The sequence below is a fragment of the Chaetodon trifascialis genome, chromosome 3, assembly GCF_039877785.1.
Source record: "Chaetodon trifascialis isolate fChaTrf1 chromosome 3, fChaTrf1.hap1, whole genome shotgun sequence".
NCBI lineage: Eukaryota > Metazoa > Chordata > Actinopteri > Chaetodontiformes > Chaetodontidae > Chaetodon > Chaetodon trifascialis.
The window spans coordinates 7,822,901-7,844,216 of NC_092058.1; the positions used below are offsets into that span (position 1 = coordinate 7,822,901).

At 38.4% G+C, this 21,316-nt stretch overlaps 1 protein-coding gene across 1 annotated transcript; it reads left to right on the forward strand.

Annotated features, from left to right (window-relative positions):
• Positions 1 to 2,426: 2,426 nt before the first annotated feature.
• LOC139351998 (immunoglobulin-like and fibronectin type III domain-containing protein 1) lies at positions 2,427 to 21,086 on the forward strand. Its single transcript, XM_070993993.1, has 24 exons — positions 2,427 to 2,481; positions 7,009 to 7,099; positions 8,475 to 8,507; positions 9,009 to 9,131; positions 9,558 to 9,697; positions 10,713 to 10,812; positions 11,075 to 11,156; positions 11,235 to 11,427; positions 11,569 to 11,682; positions 12,046 to 12,214; positions 12,394 to 12,666; positions 12,864 to 13,103; positions 13,372 to 13,422; positions 16,487 to 16,602; positions 16,858 to 16,999; positions 17,093 to 17,386; positions 17,575 to 17,877; positions 18,195 to 18,374; positions 18,486 to 18,614; positions 18,705 to 18,784; positions 19,029 to 19,221; positions 19,810 to 20,106; positions 20,652 to 20,978; positions 21,082 to 21,086. Exons 2-24 carry the CDS (start codon positions 7,054 to 7,056, stop codon positions 21,084 to 21,086), a joined length of 3,630 nt encoding a protein of 1,209 aa, XP_070850094.1. The 5' UTR covers positions 2,427 to 2,481; positions 7,009 to 7,053.
• Positions 21,087 to 21,316: the final 230 nt, after the last annotated feature.

A 21,316-nucleotide genomic window follows, 5' to 3' on the forward strand; every position in this document is an offset into this window, starting at 1 on the left:
TGGCATCCAGTTATTATACACACGACTCTTCACTGGGAGTTTACAGTAGTAGGCTTTGACATTTAAAAACCTTTTACCACATGCCAATGGCATTTAACAAGTTGTTCTAGTTATATATATATATGCTAAGAAAAAATATTGTAAATATTGTTGTTGTGGTTTAATATACAGCGAAAAAAAAGGCTTCCTTTATTCTGAACATGAAAACATGGATGCTGTGGATGCTTTTTCACCACTAAGCCAGATGTTGCAGTAATATTATATTATTTAAGTCGAGAGTATTTTCATGTGAAAATAAACATAAAGCAGAAGAAAGTTTGCCAACACACAGATGAGGTTACCTTGGTCCACGTTCCCTTCGGTTGTGTAATGTCAGCTTGTTTTGTCATTGTTTTGCAGTGTAGAATTCAAAGCTCCTGACTTGAGTGACCCCCCGCAATAAATGCCTTCAAGAACATCAAGCCTCTCGTATCGTCTTCCCATGCCTGAGAACAGTCATAGTTCCTGTGCCACGCATCCGCTTTTATTACACTGCTTGAAATATCCACACACACACACAATCGTGCTCAAACTGAGCATAGCTCTGTTGTTGCTGAGGCCACAATAACGATGCTGTGGTTTAACATTCCAGCAACCCAAACTCCATGAGGAATCTGAAAGACTTTTAAATAAATGTCATTAAGGTGGTCAGTGTGCGCACATTCAGGATTTTCTTTTTCTTATCAGGCTCATGATAGGAGCTACCTCTGAGCCTGATGTGCTTGTGTCTTTCCAAAATCACTGATGACAGAGTTAAGTTTGACACGGTTACACAAGATTGGTGACATACTCATCATTATTTCACTTCATCTTATTTCAGCCCTCTATTAAAACTGATTTTTCACAGTAGTGTATGTTTACTCACATCTGGTTATTGACAGGTTAATGAAACTGAGAATGCACAGCCATGCGGTTAATGAAGCCCAAATTAAATAGTAGTGGACCCGCAGCGCATCACCTGTGGATATAGAGCATGTGCTGGGATGTTTAAGTTTATCTTCATACGTTATAATGTCAACAGTGAGGCCGGATATTTATCTTGAGTCATTAAATATGTGAAAAAGCTCTCTGTTTTAAATTTACATTTAAATTAGTTTCAGATAAACCATAGTCTTTGTGCCTGATAACGCTTACAGGAAAGCATCAAATACATCTTCTGAAGCGTTGGATGCATTATAGCGGCCTTACAACAGCATGGCCATTATTACTTAACACTGTTTTTGAAACAAGACTGACTTGTTTTCTCCTGCTTTGTTATGAGGTGAGATATTCTTAGACAGCTCTCCTGGACAGAGTCAGGCACGACAGTACTCACTGATTAAAACAAACCTGTTAATGGAAAAATAAGCTTATATGTTTGCTGTTTCCTTGTTTGCTACTTTCAAAACAGACTTTTCCACTGACAAAAGATGCCTTCATGACTGGATAGGTCTGTATCTGGACGTGAAGCCGGTAAGACACCAGTTGAGGCTGGAAAAATGCAACTTATATCTGGATGGAGTGTCCTCAAACATACAAATCCCATATATTAAAAGCCTTCAGTAACACATTAATTTCAAGATAACCAGAAATTTTGTAACATTAGCTCATCTATAAAAAAAAAAGTCTGTAGCACACTTGACAATTTATGAGATTACCCTTCTTGAAGGATAGTGGGAACACACTGTTATCAATATGTTTAAAGATGCTATTCAAGACTGCTTAGAAACCCATAAACACATTTTATTTTTAGCTGGTGTCAATAGGAGTCATTAGCACATCTAAACATTAATATAATGTTTTGGTGTTCTCATAATTTCATAAGAGTGTCAGCACGAGCATGCTTGGCTGTCAACACTTTGCTCTGACTACAAACTTACTTTCAGCTCTTTCAGCTCCAGCTCTCTCTGCAATCCAAGTGCGACTACTGACTGACACCTCTGACAAATCTAACAGCCAGAGGACAGACAAACTATACCCGACTTCCACATTTCATTTCCTGAAGTGAAAGTGAAAAGTTGGAAATGACTGTGTGAAAGGATTAGGATACCAGCCACGAGGAGAAACTATTCACAACCAAGTCAACTCAAGCTAAATTTCACACAAGCAGTGCAACAGACAATATCTATGTATTGATATCATAACAAGAACTGGCTTAATTCCAATTTTCAGGAAGAAAATATACATTGAGACCTCTCCTAAAGAAGCTCCAGAGTCACACTCGGGGTCATCCCACCGTGAGGCTTGTAGCCAACCACAGATTTCCCTCCTCCTTCTTGTGATTTATGCCAAAAACAAAAAAGCAATCCCCTTTCTTGGCAGGCACCATGTCTGACAACGTGGGTGCTTGTCGCGGAGTCACTTGCATTCCTGTAGGGGTTTAATAGCTGAAGACCAGGGAGGCAACACTCAAATATCAGACTGGGAAGCAGCACCACTCAAGAGGATCACTGGAGTACTCAAGTAAGTTCATCATTCATCTTACACACAGCACCACTCTTAGATGGAGGTGTTAAGTATTGAGAATTGACTTCAGTCTTTAACACTGAACTAATCCTGTGGGTGATTCACTCTTAACATCTAGTCCAAAGACAACACTAACTTAACGTGGCAAACTGTGGAAAGTGTTTGCCTATAAACACAACTGAGCTGCCTTCTTTGACCAAGTGCTCCGATATTGACATGCAGTTTCTTAGTTTTCAATTGTTTGCATTATTTAAAGCATTAGCAAAATGGCTCTCAGAGTTTGCTGCTCTGTTTACTCAAATGTGTATATTTATTAAAAAGTTTGTATTAGTGTTAGATCTCATGTTTGTTCAAGTCTAAATAAGAGGTAACAAAGCTATCAGAGTCTTCTCCTGGAGTTGTGAAATTCAAATATATGCTAATTTTCACTTCAGAAAGCAAGAGTAGTTTATTGCAACACTTCAAATTAAAAGCTAAAGTTTGTGTACTCACAAGGTCTTATGGACCCTTTAGTTTGAAAAGTTGGCAAATTAAATTTTTCGTTAACATTCATATCATTCTACATATTCTTCTGCCATACAAAGATAGTTATCTAACAAACACATAAGCTTTAAAAACACTACGGCCCTTTTGACTTTTTGAGAGCATCCTTCTTTTTCAAACTCCTAGCTTTCATTTTCACATTAACACAGTTCCTGCTGCACATGTTCACTTCATGTCTCTCCCGTTTCTCCCACAAAACACAAAATCTCTCTGCAACTAAGGCAAAAAGAGAGCAAGGTAAAACACCAAATTAAGCAAACCTGCCGCTCTCAGCTCCATCACATGATCAGCATCAACGTCGTCTCCATAGATAGCCACATGCTTTCTGGACATGCCCTCAGCGGCGTGTTGCTTTTAATCATTTTTATGATCTTCTCACTCTCTTCAGTATACTGTCCCGTGCTGTGTTTCAGCGCTAGTCACACAAGCAGCTGGTAGCGTTAACAGCACTATGCAACACAGGCCTCATGAAGCCCATAAAAAACAACTTACACAGCAAGGAGCCTGCTTGCTTAGAGCTCAAAATGTTTGCTGAGCACAAAAAAACTTCTTATAATTAGCATTCATGATCACACTGTGGAAAAAAAAATCAGGCTCAACAGCAAGCAATTTGTAGTCATGTGAAAGGCTCATCATATTTAGCATATGCTGTATACAGTTACATCATATTTAGCACAAGACTTTTCCTGCGACCATATACAGTACAGTACTTCAAAAGCTGAAAGTATTCAGACACTGATGTAGTTGCTGCACTGACAAACCAAGCAAGGTGCAAATTGAAAACTATGTCAAGAGCTGGCTTGTACTACTGATCAATTTCATGTCTTTTTGTGCCTCAAAACATCAGAATAAGATAATATACTGTGCTTAAACTTGCTATACTGAGCAGGTTACGTCATGGTACAACTACCTCACCATGTCAACAATGATTTAGAAGCATATTAAGATGTTTGACATGGGATGTTTACAGTTTTATGTGGCATGTGACCTATCAGATGACAGTTCAGTATTCTCATCTTCCAACCTATGGACCATCGACACCCTAGAATATCACCCTGTACTGGGTGATGCTAGGTTTGTGCAAGTACTCTACAAGAGAGTTATGGGTAGTCAATGATATCTGAAATAAAAAAAATCAGGTTTCTTTTATAGTATGAACGCCTGAGAATGAAAGGGAAATGTAGTTTCTGTTCAAAATCAAGGATTCACTTCAGTCTGGCTCTGACTGATGGCATGAAATACTCTAAAAACTGCATAAAGTTACATCATACCCAGCACCTCTTTGAGCTAATTTCAGTTAATTAGTGCTAGCTAGAGCTGCCATCTTGCGCAGATTTGTGTCCGTTTTGATGGACAAACACAGGATTAAAAGTTACTTAGAAACAAACGTCTTCTTCTTTCTTCTTCTTATTGCCTTTTTATGCCTAAAGGATATCCACTCCTGTCTGTTGTGGGCCAGTGTCTTTATAGAGCTCCAGATGTATTGTAGGGTCTTCAGCTCTCCCTCCACCGTCCTGCGCCAGGTCATTTCCTTTCATTTATCATGTGAGCTACACATTGGCTGGCTTACTGCTCCCAAATGGATATGTTGCGCAGTGCATGCTGTGCTTCATAACATAGACCCAACAAATTGATGATGAATTCCATGCCAACTATTTTTATAATTGATTTAACTGATTAGCTATTTCAGCCCTCATTTTAAGTATACAGCCTATAGTGATGATCAACAGGGTTCTCATTGTAGTTCTAACTGGTCTTGTGTCAAGGGAAGGGGTTTCAGAGCTAAAAGTTTTAGAGTCCAGACAGCATCAGCAATATTTGGTTTAAGGACACAAGTTTTCCCGATCAATATTTCACATTTACTTTCAGCAATGCACCTGAGGAGGATACCCAGTCTGTTTCAATCAATTTTCAATCAGTTACAAATCGCATGCAGCATGTCTATGTGTGGTGTTGATGTTAGCGGTGGGTGCACATTACAATCAATATTTGGGAACACTAGCATCTCTCCACCAAACCTGTAAACCCAAGACTTGGGGCAACAACTGGTACAGGGAATAACAGGAAATATATTCTCTCCCAGAATATATATTATAGCTCTGGGAAATACCTTGCATGTTGTCACAGTCACATTTGAACTAACGCTGTGATTAAGATGGAAAGTGATGCAACACAGACAGGCTTTGGAAAGATTTCAAGCAATTTACTGCAGCAATTCACCCAAAGCTTAAATTTGTTTTTCTCCATTACCTGGTTTTAGGAGAACTAATACATTAACAGTCTTGACAATGATTGCCCGAAGGTTATGGCATCTGACTGTAAGGAGTTAGGCTGTTACTCTGATAGGAAGGACTTTTGCTAACATCAGCTAAATATCAAACTGTTTGCTAACCATACTCAGAAAGCAAAGATCAAACTCTGGCTAAAGGTCCTTGTAGAAACTGTGTTGCATTCAGTGTTACTCAAATGCCCCATGTGTAGCCTTGAGGTCTAACAAACATGATAGATACTTTTCATCTCTATTAAAATATTTGCAAAGCCAATTTTTCTTAAAATTCTAAGACCTTTAAAAACACACAAACAGACAAGAAAACATTGCTTTGTAGTGCTACGAGTGGTCAAAAACTCCACAGGGGACTTTTAACCATCAGAGCCAGATTTTGAAAAGTTGCAAAGAGTTGAACATGAAATGTTGGCAAACTTGGCAACATCAAATTTAAGAGCAGAATAACGAATGCATAAATCAGTAAATATTACATGACTAAGTTCAAGTACTGGAAAGACCTCACTAAGGTGACACATTATGATCCCTCCAAGTGAAGAAAATAAAACATTAAAATAAGTCAAATACTGTACTACAGACAACAAATTCATAGTATTTTGATGTCTGGAACTGGTGTGATTGTGTCTTAAACAAAGTTACTTTAAAAACTCCTCAGATCAGTACAGCAAACAGAAATAGAAGACAGGCAAATGAGCAATTGTGTGCCCCAGTCATGTTAAGTTATACTGTATGCCTAGCATGTTCTTGGCTTTCTAAACAAATATTAGCATTTCTGTAAATCCCCTTAAGCCCCAGCAACACTGAATCCACTTCAATTAATGTCCCATCAGTCTATTTTTGTGAAGTGACATTTGTCATTCTAAGTTTAGCTACCATGTGGGTAATGAAAGATTGCTATGTTCTCATAGAGATGCCTGCTGCGAATGGAACTGACACATCATAAAAAAGGTTGATTTGATAAGCATGTAGTCATCTGAACATAAGCCAGCATGCTGCAGCTTAAAGTGACAACAAATACCCTTGAATAATGACAGTTGAAGCCTGGTAAAAAATTACATCATGAGGTTGATGCACTACCGTTCTAATTTCAAGAGGATTTTATTTTGGGGGAATGTGATAACACTCAGCATGAAGCCACAGATGATCAGGTTTTGTGTCTTCTACTGTATACCGAGAGTCTACAGCAGAATCTTTTTTTTTTTTACTGCATTTTACTGTCTGATTTTGTGACACCTGGGACTGCAGAGAACTGTAACTTTCTTTTTAATTAATCAAATAATCAGCCCCTCCAGGATCTTCCAATCACAGCAGTTAACACAAATGTAACTAGTCCTAGCATTACAAGGAAGTGTGCAATTTTCTTACAATCGCCACAACTGTCAATCTCAAAATGAAATTATCAAATAGGAAGAAGTTGCAAATTCAGCCAAACACTGCACTTTTTTCAGTCTGGGTCAAATCAATTCGCAAATCTGTTCAGTGCCGAAGGAACTTTCCTGCCACCAGTTAAGGCTCTTAGGCAGGTCCTCTGCCTAAATCTAACACAAATGTATTATTATTTCATACATTATTATAGCAAAATGACCCTTGAAAGCTTCAAGTGAATTATTAATCATATTCTTTCCAACTCCTGCCAGTTGAATACATCAGTAGAGACATAAACACTGTGCTTAAATCCCTCCCATCATCTATTGCAGTTGAGGACATCTTGCTGAATCCATCCAGGACTTAAAGGAGCCAAGATGTTTAGGCGATCAGTAGTGACGGATGGGACAGCTGCTGGCCAAGGTAAGCACTAAGCGTGATCTCATTTTCTACGCGAGGCATTAAGGAAGAATGCCCAATATGAAGCGTGTCTGCGCAACATCTCAACAGTTTATATTTGATCTTTTATCTCATATTCTGAAGATCTATTTGCACAGAGATGACAAATAATAACAAATAAAAACCGTAATCTGAACCTGGAAAAAAGAAGCGAAAAATAGAATGACAGAATGAAGCCTTAAACCTAAAGGAACCTTGTCTTGAATATATTTTTCTCTTTAAGAAAATAGATACCAAAAGTTCATTACTTGTACTCCCTTATGTAATGTTCGAGTCAACTTAGGATGTAGCTGCAGATCCGTGAAAAAATGTGTCTGACTCAGACTCTGACAGTAATAAGATGAAACATTTTCAGGTCAGAGTCAAACAGAACTGACAGAACAAGGTTGGCAAGGAGATCTATTAGTGAATATTAAGAACATTGTTGAATATATCTAATGTGTATTTCTATTTCTGTCTTACAATATCTTACAACTCCAATTCCAAAAAAGCTGGGATGCTGTGTAAAACATAAGTTACACTGAATGTGATAATTTGCTCATCTTTCTTTGACATATGCTCAATAGGAAATAGCACAAAGGTAATATATTTAAAACATCTGTTTGGAACATTCCACAGATAAACAGGTTCATTGGTAACAGGTGATATTATAATTTTTTGTGAACACACGGTATAAAGGATATTAATACACGGACTCCGGAGCACTTAATAAAACCATTTTTGGTAAACAGCTCTTTAGCAAATTAGTGCATTCTCTTTAAATTTACATTTCACACAGAATCCTAACTTTTGTGGAACCAGGGTTTTTCTCAGATTTCAACTGATTCACTGTAATACAGTTAAAATCAGGATGTTCAGAAAGTTTAAGGCTGAAATTTGCCTGCAATTACCGACCATACTGTACCGCATGTACCGGTTGTCTACTCAAGGCCAAAAGGAGCTCATAAAGAAGTCGACATACATCAGTGTCACCATCACAACACTGTACACTGAGAGGTAGACTTTACAGGCAGCAATGCACATGAAAACTTTCCACATTCATGTCATTTTGTGCATTTATAAATTCTAGTCGACATATCCCATTGTATAATGCTGCAACCTGACATGGACAGAAAAGAGAAATGTTTTTGAAAAATGTTGTAAATATTAGTGCTTAATCTGTGCTCATGTGATTAAGACTCGTCTGCCAAATCTAATATGTAGTCATTCAGTGGACCAAATGCAAAAAGAGCATTTTATTTCCTGTCCCTCAGTTTAAATATTTAAATCTAATCTATAATACGCTGTTCACGCCTTGCTGACATGTGCTGTATATACTCTTTAACATGTGCTTTATCAGGTCCTGATGCAGAGCATTACAATGGTAAGGAAGGTAGGCTTAGGGGACAACAGAAAAGCTGTCACCAGCTGTCTTTTTTTCCCCCTCACTGCTCACGAAGGCATGAAGAACTGATATGGATTTATTAATATACTGTATCAACGTACATGTATTGTGTGCGTGGATATGTAGGTGCATCACTACATATCTGTTTTCAGGTTGAATTTTAGGCATGGAGTCAGGGAAACGGATAAAAAGATAAAAGTTATTGAAATGGAAATGTGTTGAACATGTGACACAAAACAGCCTTCAAACACCAGAGGCGCATAAATACAGCTCTGAATGACGATAAACTAGTTCAGCCAGTAACATTAAGCATTCTAATATGTCATGTATTAGAATGTGTTTCAGCATGCTTTATGTGGGTGATGATTTGATTACAAAACAGCAACAGGTTTTGAGGGTTGGATGCGATAACGCTCATGTTTTTCATTCTTTTTTGTATTTAAGTGTCAAACATATTGTCGCTGACATTTCATTTTCCAATGCTGACAGTGGGGATCAAGAAGAAATCTAAGGTCCCTGGGGTGATGATTACACAGTTTATGGAGACGCTGCCAGAGGGCAAGAGCCATCCAGACTTCACCCGCAAGCCGATTGCTTTGACCATCCAAGAGGGTAGGACTGACCGTCTAAGCATAATTTTAAACATTAACAGCAGAAAATATTTGAAGGGGGAATTTCCATGATTCTGCATAATGGATTAGATCCATGACTTTTGTGCAATAGGCCAGTAGGAGCAGCAGAGCCCTGCCATTCAACACCCAGACTCCTGTGTCAGTCAGATAAGATTAAACGCACACAGACTTGAATTTAAAACCAGGAAAAGCGATACGATTATCAAAGTCTATGCTGTCCTCCACTATCTGCATTCACAGTGTACAAAAGTGGTATAACACACTCCAATCATTCTGTCTTGCAAAGTATACGAGTGTACATATATTATAAATCGATAATCATAAAAAATATTACATATACTGTATTTGCATCTATTTCCTGTGTTTCCAAAAAACTTGAGGTGACCTTGTCTGTCTTTCTTTTCAGGCAAATTTGCCTTTTTCAAAGCCATTGTCACAGGAGACCCACAGCCGACTGTTACATGGAGCAGAAATAATGGAGATGTGTCTGATACGTCAAGATACCAGCCTAAATACGATCCCAACTCTAATGAGCATACATTTGAGGCAAGTGATACAGGCTATCAAATCGCAGTGATACTACACAGCGTCGTGCTGATGTAAAGAAGCGGTAAAAATAGGACAGAGAAAAATACAGAGAATGAGAGGGGAAAGAGAAGCAGCTGCTATTGGATTACATTAATGTCTTCTGACCCATCAGTATGCTTTACAAATGACTTCTTCTATAATAAGAAGATTTCACACATCGTGAGAGGAGCAAAGTCAACAAAGTCAGTTACATGAAATGCGCTGGGCATGTTTACGCCCATAACCCGTCAACTCACTGCTGCTTGAGATTGAAAGGCACATGGTTACACGATGAGGCCAGCTACCAATCAAGCAGTGGGAAAGAGCCTGTAATTAGACCAAAGCATTTCCATCAAATTGATCTGTCATGTGCGAGATGTCACAGGGATATCCACCTATTCCTATTACTATTCATTAGACACTGTGGTGATTCCCTGCTGGGGGCACTTCCCTCCTGGATACCTCTGCAGTTGCTAGGAGGAGCAGGGAAAGACTGGAGTAGCTCAGCTTATTTGATAAAACAGAAATTATGATTTGGTTAAAAACATATCCACACTTTTGCATTTGGAGAGAAATTAACATACCACTAGTATTAGACAATAGTGTAACTAATAACCTTCAAACTACCTTCGACAGGCCGAGTACACAGACACCTCATCAACCTGAGCAAGCTTAAACACCTTAACACCAGGTGCAGCGGAATAAGCGAGTGGAGAAGTAAATACAGATTTCTAACAGTAATAGAGAAATGGTTGAATAATTCAGCTAATAAGTGGTACTAGTGCAAATACAATATATCCACTTTTAAAATAAAATCAACTTCAAATGTCCAAATTAAAATCACAACCACTTGAATGAATGGTGTCAATTAACAGGTACTAGAGCTCATCTGATAAGGCTGTGGGGGCACACAACCCATTAGACAAAAAGGTTGGGCTCAACTGCTCGATAAAACTTATGACAAATATATCAATATATGTCTTGTATCTTTCAGATGCCAAATGTTATGGCGGAGCAAGCTGATACCTACAAATGCTTTGCTGTAAATGAATATGGACAAGCCATGGTCACAGTTGTTCTGAACGTTATTGAGGGTAAGAACTGTTTTCTTGTTGCGCATATGACAAATTAATGTGAGCAATATTATGCAGAGTCATTTAATCTGACGTGGCATACGCATTCAAGCATTCTCCCACATCTACTTCAAATTGAGCACACTGGGATACAAATTTGACACTTTACTACTTCATGCCCTTGTGTGTATTACACTCATTCTGTACTTATCGCTCTGCAGTCCCTCTTGTATGTTAATTACATGATTATATTAATAACATGAGTACCCTCTTCTGTTTTCAGTTGGTTTCAAAAAGGCCAAAGCAACGCAACAAGCAGCTGAAGCAACTGATGGGAATTTTAAGACTGTACTAAAAAGGAGAAGGTGGGTTTGTTGAACAGTCTGTTGATGGGATCTATAGACTTCCACAGTCAACTGAATGCAGCTTATTTTAATTTCCAGTAAGATCCATCCAAAATCTGAGCAAGCTGAGAAAAAGGAGGGAGAGATTGATCCGAAATTTTGGGAGCTCTTAATTAGCGCTGACAAGAAGGAATATGAGAGAATCTGTGCAGAGTTTGGAGTGACCGATTTTCGCTGGATGCTCAAGAAGCTAAACGAAATAAAGAAGGAAAGGGAGGAGGAACAAGCTGAGGTTTGTCCTACTGATTGTTTTATTTTTAATGCTGACTACACATGCTTTGATACATTCTACAAAAGTAACAGAAGGCAATTTTGTGACCATTCAGTTGAAATAATTCTCATTTGCTTTCATCTCATTCTGCTTTTGTGCCAGTTCGTCAGAAACTTGTCCAACCTGAAACCCATTCAGGTCAGTGCAGATGGTACTGCATCCTTTGAGATTGACATGGACCTTATTGACCCAAGCAGCTCCATATACCTGTACAAGGTTAGTGTGAAACTAAATGAGAACTCTCAGGAGTCATGATTAAGGGTTCCTAAATCGCAGTTAATCGCAGTTAATTTAAGTCATTTAACTCGAGTAGATTTTGGATAGATGGACAGATGGACCACTATTACTAGTCATGTCTGCTTATCTGTTACCCTTCAGGCACATTATATATGACAATAAAGAATCACACATACTAGAGCAAATGGCTTTGAGTTTGAAAAAGTTTTGATGAACTACTGCTATGAGGTTTTCCATTTTAATTTAAATGAGTGACATTTTGGAAGCTCTTATCTTGCTGCTTTGCTCTGCAAGCACAATTTGAAGCATCAAAAGGAAATTTTACTGTATATTTGCCCCCAGGACGGTGAAATGATTCCATATACAAAGGAGTTGGGAGATAAGATGAAGCACAGCCTTAAACAAGTGGGGAAGAAGTATATTTTCAGTATGAGGGACCTTATGCCAGACGATGCTGGACTGTACCAGCTGGATGTGGAGGATGTGAACATGTTTTCCACTGATTTTAAAAGTAAGCTTTACACTTGCACACATGACAAATTTAGCTGACCTATTTAAAGCAAAGAAAGACAATGTTTTTATGCAGAAGACAAAAACTAACTCTAATTACAATAAATACCATCAACTGTGTTTTAATAATTATTCATGCAGATGTAACTATTCTAATCTAAAATGCTTGTTATATTTCAGTCCCAATGGTGGATTTCTTGGTGAAAATTCAGGAAGTGAAGGCAATGGAGAGAGAAGATGCTGTTTTTGAGTGTGTTCTGTCAAATCCATTCTCCAAGATTTTGTGGTTCGGCAAGAATTTACCACTGGAACAAGGGGATAAATATGATATCCAGGTTTCAGAAGACAAGCTCATTCACAGGCTGGTGGTCAAAGACTGCATGGTGGTAGACAAAGGAATTTACTCTGCCTGCGCAGGAATAAAATCTTGCAACGCATGGCTCGTCGTTGAAGGTAAGATATTACACTCCACCAACAGACTGACTGACAATATTAGCAATGGATAATAATAATGGTTTTTTAATAGAATATTAATGAGAAGGAGTGAAATGTCTGATTCATCTTACCAATTATTGCTTTTCATGTCATGGCATTTTTAAGTGTGCACTCACTACACTACATTTTTTTTTTTTTTTTTTTTTTCAATTCAGCTGATAAAGATGCCCAAAAGGGCAAAAAAGCAGCAAGGAAAACAACAAGGGCAGGAGGATCTGGGATGGATGTGCAGAAGATTGCCCAAGAGCAACAAGCAAAATTAGAGAAGGAGAGAGAGGAAAGGAAAGAACAGATTAAAGAAGCTGCAGCAGCTGCACCACCACCTGAATCCCCTCCAGCACCCACAAAGGCTCCAGCTGTGGCTAAACCTAAGGCAGCGAAAGACCCCGAACCAAGTGAGAATGCCAAAGGTTCAGGAAACAGGGGTTTGAATTTGCAATTACAGTTAGGGGGAGGTATTGGCCAAACTTACTAGAGATCAAAACTCCTGAATTGTAATTAAGACAAATACGAATCAAAATTGTAATTCTTCACATGAGTAACATGAGTTATGTTATTTTGTAATTTGTTTTTCAACTTCATTAATTGTAACATCTTAGTACATGCTGTGATGATTTGTTGCTTTGATTTAATTTATTTGTAACTCTCTTTAATGGTTGGCAGAAAAGGCAAAAGAGCCAGCTGCAGTGGATCCACCAGTGGTAGTAAGCAATGGTAAGAAACTTGAATGGTCGTCTGCATGCATTCAAATGTGAATATGACAAGTATGATGGCTTCAGTTACAAGTTTCTTTATCCTGATGGTCTTCACTTTGACAAAACATCTCTCCATCAAGGATGTTTATGATGAGTTCACTGTTATGTTTTGTCTTTCATTTCTTTTATGCTGTGTTATGAGCTCATTATGTGATTGCCTGTTTAATGTCAGGCTTTGTTTAGGAGTATGTTGCCAATTTAGAGTAGACAGATAAGGCAGGTTGCTATGCTTCTCCGCAGTCGTGTACTTTGGTCTGCGCCTTGTCTGATTAAATGTCAGTTTTGCGTTTTGGTTCCTGAAATTATGTTGTGGAATATGCTCAGAATTAGTTGAATATTGGAGCATGGGACTTAATTTATGCAGATTCTTTTCACCTCTCCACAACTCATACAGTTACTGAGATGCAACAACAGGTAGTTTACTAAGAAACTGATTTCTGTTTTAGGCACCAGAACAGTGCCTCTGCATATATTAGCCCATCATGCACAGTGTTTTTCAAATTATGTTGTAGTTTGTAAGATCTTTATGACTGTGTTTCCCACCATTCAATATGCAGCCACTCATTCATTTCATTGTTAGTGTTAGTTGATCAGTCTTGGTATTATGTCTGGTCTTTTTGTTAAAGCTACATAATTATGGCTTCAGTGTCTTTGTACTGTATGTGCAGACTGGTTGGAACAGCAGATAAACAGGATCTTTACATGCATTACCAACATTACTTAAATCTCTGCCAGCTGATTTTCACACTCCCCTACAAAAACACTCTTGAGAACGTTCTGTCCACTATTATTTTTCTCAAAAACAATTCAAACTATTGAAAAGACATTCACACCTCTTCTCCCCCACTGAGCATCTGAGAATGTATGAATATGATAATCTGGAGGTGACTCAAACCGTATCCCACCCTCCACCACCGCTGTTCTGAAAAAGAAAACTAGCCAACACAGTCAAACAAACCATTCATCATTCAAGAGGAAAAAGTGGATCTGATTAAAATTATCTGTACATTCAAACCAACAATAATACTGAACTGCAGAGCAGAATTATACTGGAAGCAATTACAGTAAGAGTAACAGCTGTGATGTTTTCAGTTGGCTAAAACTTCTTCACAGCCACACAAATGACTTTCTTACACTTCAGCAATCCTCGAAACATCATATTATCCAAATAGAACATTAAGCCAAACTGATCTTTGTAATGTCCTTTATATCTGCATAGTCAGATTTGAGAGACTTTGAAACCCCACAACTCTGAACAGTTACACCAACACAGTCCAAAAGCTTCAAACTTTCATCCACATGCTACACGAATGTCAGAGTAAGCACAGCTCATGAGCGCAAGCTTATGAGAAACATATGTAGACACAACTCAGGACTGAAGTTATTTATGTTTTTATTTCCAGCTAAGTCTCCTAACAAGAAGCTAGAACAGATCATCACTCAAATGTTAAAGTTCTCTTTGTAGTTAAGACCAAAATAAATCATTTTTATCAAATTTAAAGGTTCATAGTTGATGCTGTAGTATCAGGGCTCTATAAACAATCGTACATGGGTTAAAAAAAAAAACAAACACGTTTACATGTCGTAAAGAAAACTGTCTCCAACTATGCAACTTTGTGGCTTTCTGGAAGTTGGAAAGAAAACATTCAAAAAGCTACAACACTGTGGCATTCATGGCTTTTATACTGTCTGCGATCACTGACTCATTCAGACAAAACATCAACTGCAGCATCTGGAGAATCGGAAGTTGTAAGACAGACCAGAGTGCAGCATATAAAACTGAGGGAGTAACACTAACCTTATATCGGCTTCAAATAACTTATTCTTATTTCTGTTAGGCCACTCAGCTGAGGAAGCCGGTGGCGGCGAAAAGCTTGAGCAACCACTTGCAGATGCAGGAGGTGGTATGCCAGATGCTGAATGAAGTACAATAGTAACAAAGATAGACTAACAAAAGATAAATAAAACACCTTTTTGTTTGCATTAGTGACACAATAGAGTTTTAAAATTAACAAATCAATATCTATATAATTATATAATTAATATAATTATCACATTCTCTTTAACATCCTACCTGTAAAGTTATCAGTTTTTCTTCAGTCAAATGCCAGTACTTAAATGAGAGGGTGTGATATAACACAACAGGGACTCTTCATAACCTGCATGTAGAAATATTATTTTTAATCTAATACTGACTCTCACTGTTCAAACATGTTCATGTCTTCTTAGAAAGTCTTGTGAGCTCACTGAGTCTCTGTTAACAATGATTGCAGAGCTTTGTGTTTGCTGCTCGTCTTTGAGCTTGTTTTTGTTAAGGCTCAAACTCTGAAGGGGTCCAACCCGAAATGATTAAAAAACAAATACTAGTTCGTTGTTGTAGTTATTTAATTCCTTCACTGCTTTTCAAAGCATAACATCAACCTTTCTTTAAGCACAGCTGAGGCATTATTCAGAGGAAATTACTGATATTCAAGAACCGTTAACTACTACCTTTTAATTGAGCCATTTAACTGTCTTTTCTTCTGTGGCCCCCCTATCCTGTGGCATCCCCCAGGGCTCAATTCTGAGCCCCTTACTGTTCTCTAGTTACATGATTCCTTTGGGACATATTATCTGCAACCATAACATTAATTTTCACTGCTACGATAATCTGCTTTATGTCCCCCTTAGACCCAATAATTCAGACAATTTGGCAAATGTTTTATCCTGCCTCTTGGACATAAAGTGCTGAATGTCACAAAACGTCCTTAAACTAAGTGATTCCAAGTCATAAATCCTGTTGCTTGCTGAGACTCCCTTCCTGAGGATCTCAGGCTAGCAACTATCCCACCTTTAGCTGTATACCGTGTTTGTGAAACACTTTGTAACTGTGTTTTGCAATGTGCTATATCAATAAATGTTATTACTTTTTCTCAACATGCATATTAATGAGTGGAAATTATAAGCATGTGCATAGGTAATTATCTTTTTCAGTACAAATACAGTCCTAAATGTGGAGAGTAACTTTGTTTTATCTTTCCTAGAGCCTGAAATTACCTGTGGACTCTCTGATATTTACGCTTTTCGTGGAAAGCCAGCTGAATTAATTGTGAAGATGAATATAGACAGCGATGGCGCCTGGTTCAAAGATGGAGAGCAGGTAAAAACCTTGAATTAACATTCTTGTTACATACATACAATATGTGCTTTTTAAAATGTAGAAATTTATCTGGCATTTTCATTTGAGTAAATTCTAAGAGTAACAGTAAAAGCTTTTTCCTATACTGTCAACATTAGAAATTACCAACTATAAAACACAGAAAGAAAAACTATGTTTGTTTTTTTTTCTTTTTGGTAATTTAGTAGTGTAAGACCAAAAAGCATAAGGATCTCCCTTTCACTTTTGATTTGCCAGTTAAACTCAGGTGCCGGGGTCAACATCACCAAAGACGGAACCTCTCACAAGCTAACAATTCAAAGCTGCAGAGACGATGACTCTGGACTTTATCGTTTTGTATCTGGGGATCAAAGTACACAAGGAAGGGTCACTGTTGGAGGTATAATTTACTCCCCTCTATTGTAGAGCATACAGTATACTAAATAACACAACAGTTCTTGAGTATTAAACTGAATTAAACTGTTTCTCACAGATGTACCTGAATTTGACCCAGACGATCTTCACAAGTTTTCCAAGCCTGTGATCATAAGAGTGGGCCAGAATGCTGCTTTCAAGATGCCCTTTCCTCCTCAGGAGTCTTTGCTGGTCAGTTGGTTTAAGGATGGCACTGAGATCAAAGACGGAGGAGGAGTTAAGATAGTGAGGGAGCCCAATCACAGCCGGCTGCTGCTCAGAGACTGCCTGCGGACTGACACAGGGGAAATAAAGATCCAACTCAAAAACCCATTCGGGGCTGTGGAGGCCACATCTCAGCTTATTGTGCTTGGTACGAAATCACAAAAATCTAATAAGAAAAGTGAAAAATACTGTGAGATAAAAAGATAAAATGTATAGTAAATATACAGTATATATTTTCTTTACCACTACATTCACGTCCAAACATGAAGACAACTTTCCCCAGGCATCACATTTACGTCGCTACATTTGATATATAATACCATGTTTTCACAACAGATAGGCCAGGTCCACCCGAGGGTCCCGTGGAAACTGCTGAAACCACCTCATCTATAATTGAAATTAAATGGAAACCTCCCAAAGATGATGGCGGCTCCGCTGTCACCAACTATATCATAGAGCGGCAGCTGGCTGGACAGAGTCTGTGGACGAAACTTGGGGACGTCTCAGCTGACAGGACCTCCTTCAGAGACAGGAATGTGACTCATGGAAAGAAATACAACTACCGCATCTATGCAGAAAACCCTGAGGGCCTCAGTGACACCCTGGAGACAGCTGATAGCATTATGGCAGGCATAATGAGTGAGTGTAGAAAAAAGAAGTCTCATTTAGCATTCCTCAGCAAATCCCATGTTAATCTCCCTCAGGTTGTAATAAATGAAAATGCCTCCGGATAGGTTTTCTGATTGCTTCAAATCGTTTATCACCGGCACTATTTAGTCACTGTAGTACACCCACTTTATATCTTTGCTGTAATAGTCGCTCTATCTCCAAGAGGAATAGTTTGCAATATCCTGCAGTAATAACATGTAGATGTCCTTAATTTATTCCATGTCTTTAATTACTTCTTAATTATTAATAATGAGCATACTTGATTAATTAGACATATCATTCTTTAGTACTCTCCGGTCCACCTGGTGCCCCCAAAGTGGTGAGTGCCTCTAAGACCTGCATTAACTTGACTTGGACCCCTCCAGAGGACGACAGAGGAGTACCAATCATTGGTTACCAAGTGGAGAAACGGAAGAAGGATACAAATCAGTGGATTGCTCTAAATGCACTTAATGAACCTATTGAAGGTTTGTCAGAAACATTTAATATTTCACATTATAGTACATTTTGACTGTGGGGAGATTCACTTCTTTTTCATTACTATGTTTTTCCTGCAATGCTATTCATGTTATTTTCAGATGTAAACTACGCAGTTAAAGATATCACTGAGGGAACGGAGTATGAGTTCAGGGTTTCAGCAATCAATGAGTCAGGATCAGGGGATCCAAGCCCTCCCTCTGCAATGGTGTGTGCGAAGAATCCCAACAGTAAGTAGTTAACTTCCTTCGGCGTACATATTAATGATTTATCGAGTTTGTTCCCTATCTGCATTTCATGTTTTGTGTATTTTCATCCAGTGAGACCTTGTTTTAAAGACCCAGAGGATTTCATTGTTGTCAGAGCAGGAAATTCTGCACGTGTCAAGATTTGCTATGAGGTATGAATGAGCATCACAGCTGTAATGTATTACTGAGTCTTTATTCCATGCTATGAATCCTAAATCTATCTTTTCAAGTCAAGTCTGCATTTCATATTTTTCTACCTTATTACAGCATGTTCTTGTTCTTGAGTATTCTCAAGTACTGAAGCATTCATATTCTTGAGTGATGAGTTCACCACAGTGTGACATGACTGCACATACCTCACACTTTATCTCATTTATCCAATATCAATATCTCCAGGCCGAGCCTCCACCTCAGATTACTTGGCTGAAGGATGATGAGCCAATATCCCCATGGATTCATATCATCAATACAGAGGGAATGTCTCAGCTTGTTATTCCCTCATCAAAGCGCTCAGATTCTGCCATTTACACTATCAAAGCCAAAAATTCTGTGGGAGAGGCTATGTTCGACATTGAGGTTAGAGTCACAGGTAAGGATAAATAACAGGGTTTCACACCATCATTAGGGCAGAAAAACAGAAGATTTTTGTACTGAAACTACTGGAGGTGCTGATAATATCTGCATGTTAGTTTGACGATCCTCAGGTCATTATGACTAATTCATTTGTTGGACCTTAATTTGACTGCTTGCATTGTGTTCCTCTAGCTAGATGAGAACATCATTTACATCAACACTGGACAACATTAATTGGGTAATATGTAGCCATATTAAATGCCAATGACACGCTGATGTATTAGCAACCCAGTGTAAAACCCTAATTAACATTGAACATGATCTAAATAGAACGGAAAACATAGTTCCTACTGTGTAACATGCAGTAATAGGATATGATTAACTTATTACAGCTGTGAAAAGCAACTGCATTCCTGGCAACAACTCATATAGGAGTGAAATGCCTCTTGAGTAAGGTAAGATTATGTAAGGTTTCAAAGCTGCCTCAAAACAAATTAATGAAAATTGCTCCAAAAGGGAGGGGAGGGGGAAGAGGGCAAATGTTTAGCAATTGATTTTTACTCTGTCTGAAAGATACTGTGGATCTTATTATATGTGTTGCTAGATGAACCCAAGACTCCAGGGCCAGTCGAGCTGGAGCAAACAGTCCAGGGTAAAGTGTTGGTATCATGGGCTCCCTCTCCAGACCAAGAACTCGATGACCGGCTGTGCTACATGGTGTCTCAATATGACTCCAACACCAGAGTGTGGAAGACTATAGCAGACCGCCTCTTCTCTAACACATACACAGCCAACAACATCTTTCCTGGGATTGAGTACCATTTCCGGATCTACGCAAAGAATGACATGGGCCTCTCAGATCCATCTCAGTCACCTACATGGGGCGTCAACAGCAACAGAGGTGGGTAATTACAGTTGTTTCAGTTCAGTTCTGTTTGATTATGCCATTACAGTAAATTAAACCATATACGATACATGGTGGTTGGACAGTTTCATATGCAATCTGCTGTGTACTGTGTGGATGTGTACTCCAGACTGAAATATCATTACAAATATTGGATGGACTGGCATGAATTTTTATAACTACTCCTGATCCCAGGTTTTCCATCATTCAGTGAAACATCCCCACATCTACGTGGACGTCTACATGGATTGTTGCAAGACTTGGTGCAGACATAAATGGTTCCTGATTATAGGTCATGTTGTAAATGTTTGCATGCCAACATGACGACCATGGTAATCATCAAGAGTCCCTAGCACAGCTGTAGAGTCTTATCTTGCTTGTACTTCTTTCCTCCAACTCCAAAGTACAATCATATTAATGAATCTGTGAAATTGCTAATTTCTTAATTGCACAGAATTTAGACCTGTGTAAGGATCGCTGCTAGAAAGATTATCAGATGATTTAAATAATCAGATGAATCCTTTCCCTCTTCTCCCATCAAGTTCCAGTAACATCAAATGGAGTTAATTCATCGGCAGTCTGCTTTGAGAGGCCTCCGTCTATCTTGGTCCCTCTTAAAGTGCACACACCACCTAAAGGTTACCAGCTCTACATGACGTGTGCTGTCCGAGGATGCCCAACACCCACTGTATCCTGGTACCTGAACAACGTCTGCATCAACTCAGACAACAACTATTATATCACCAACTCATTTGGTGTGTGCTCCATGTACATTCTTAGAGTTCGACCAAAGGACGGTGGTGAATATAAAGTTGTTGCAGTCAACTCTCTCGGCAAGGCAGAGTGTTCTACTAACCTTATTGTTAGAGGTAGGGTTTATCTTAAGAGTTGGAATAAGAGCTGAAATAAGAGAATAATGCATTTTGGTTGGTTCTTATAATGATTATGATTCTTTGTGCTTTTTCTCCACAGATTAAAAAGACATGAGGATTTTATGAAGCCTTTTCTCTCACTGAGATATGCTGGAAAATAAGGAAGTGGAATTTTTGGTTTCATTGCATTGACAGCATGTGATACTTTTATGTGAAGGGCTGGTAAAACCATCTATAATGGTCTAAATACTATTTAATTTATTTAAATGTGATTGATTTACAATTGTTACCCTGTCACAAGAAATAATAACTATGTAGCACGAGTGAAGTGATAA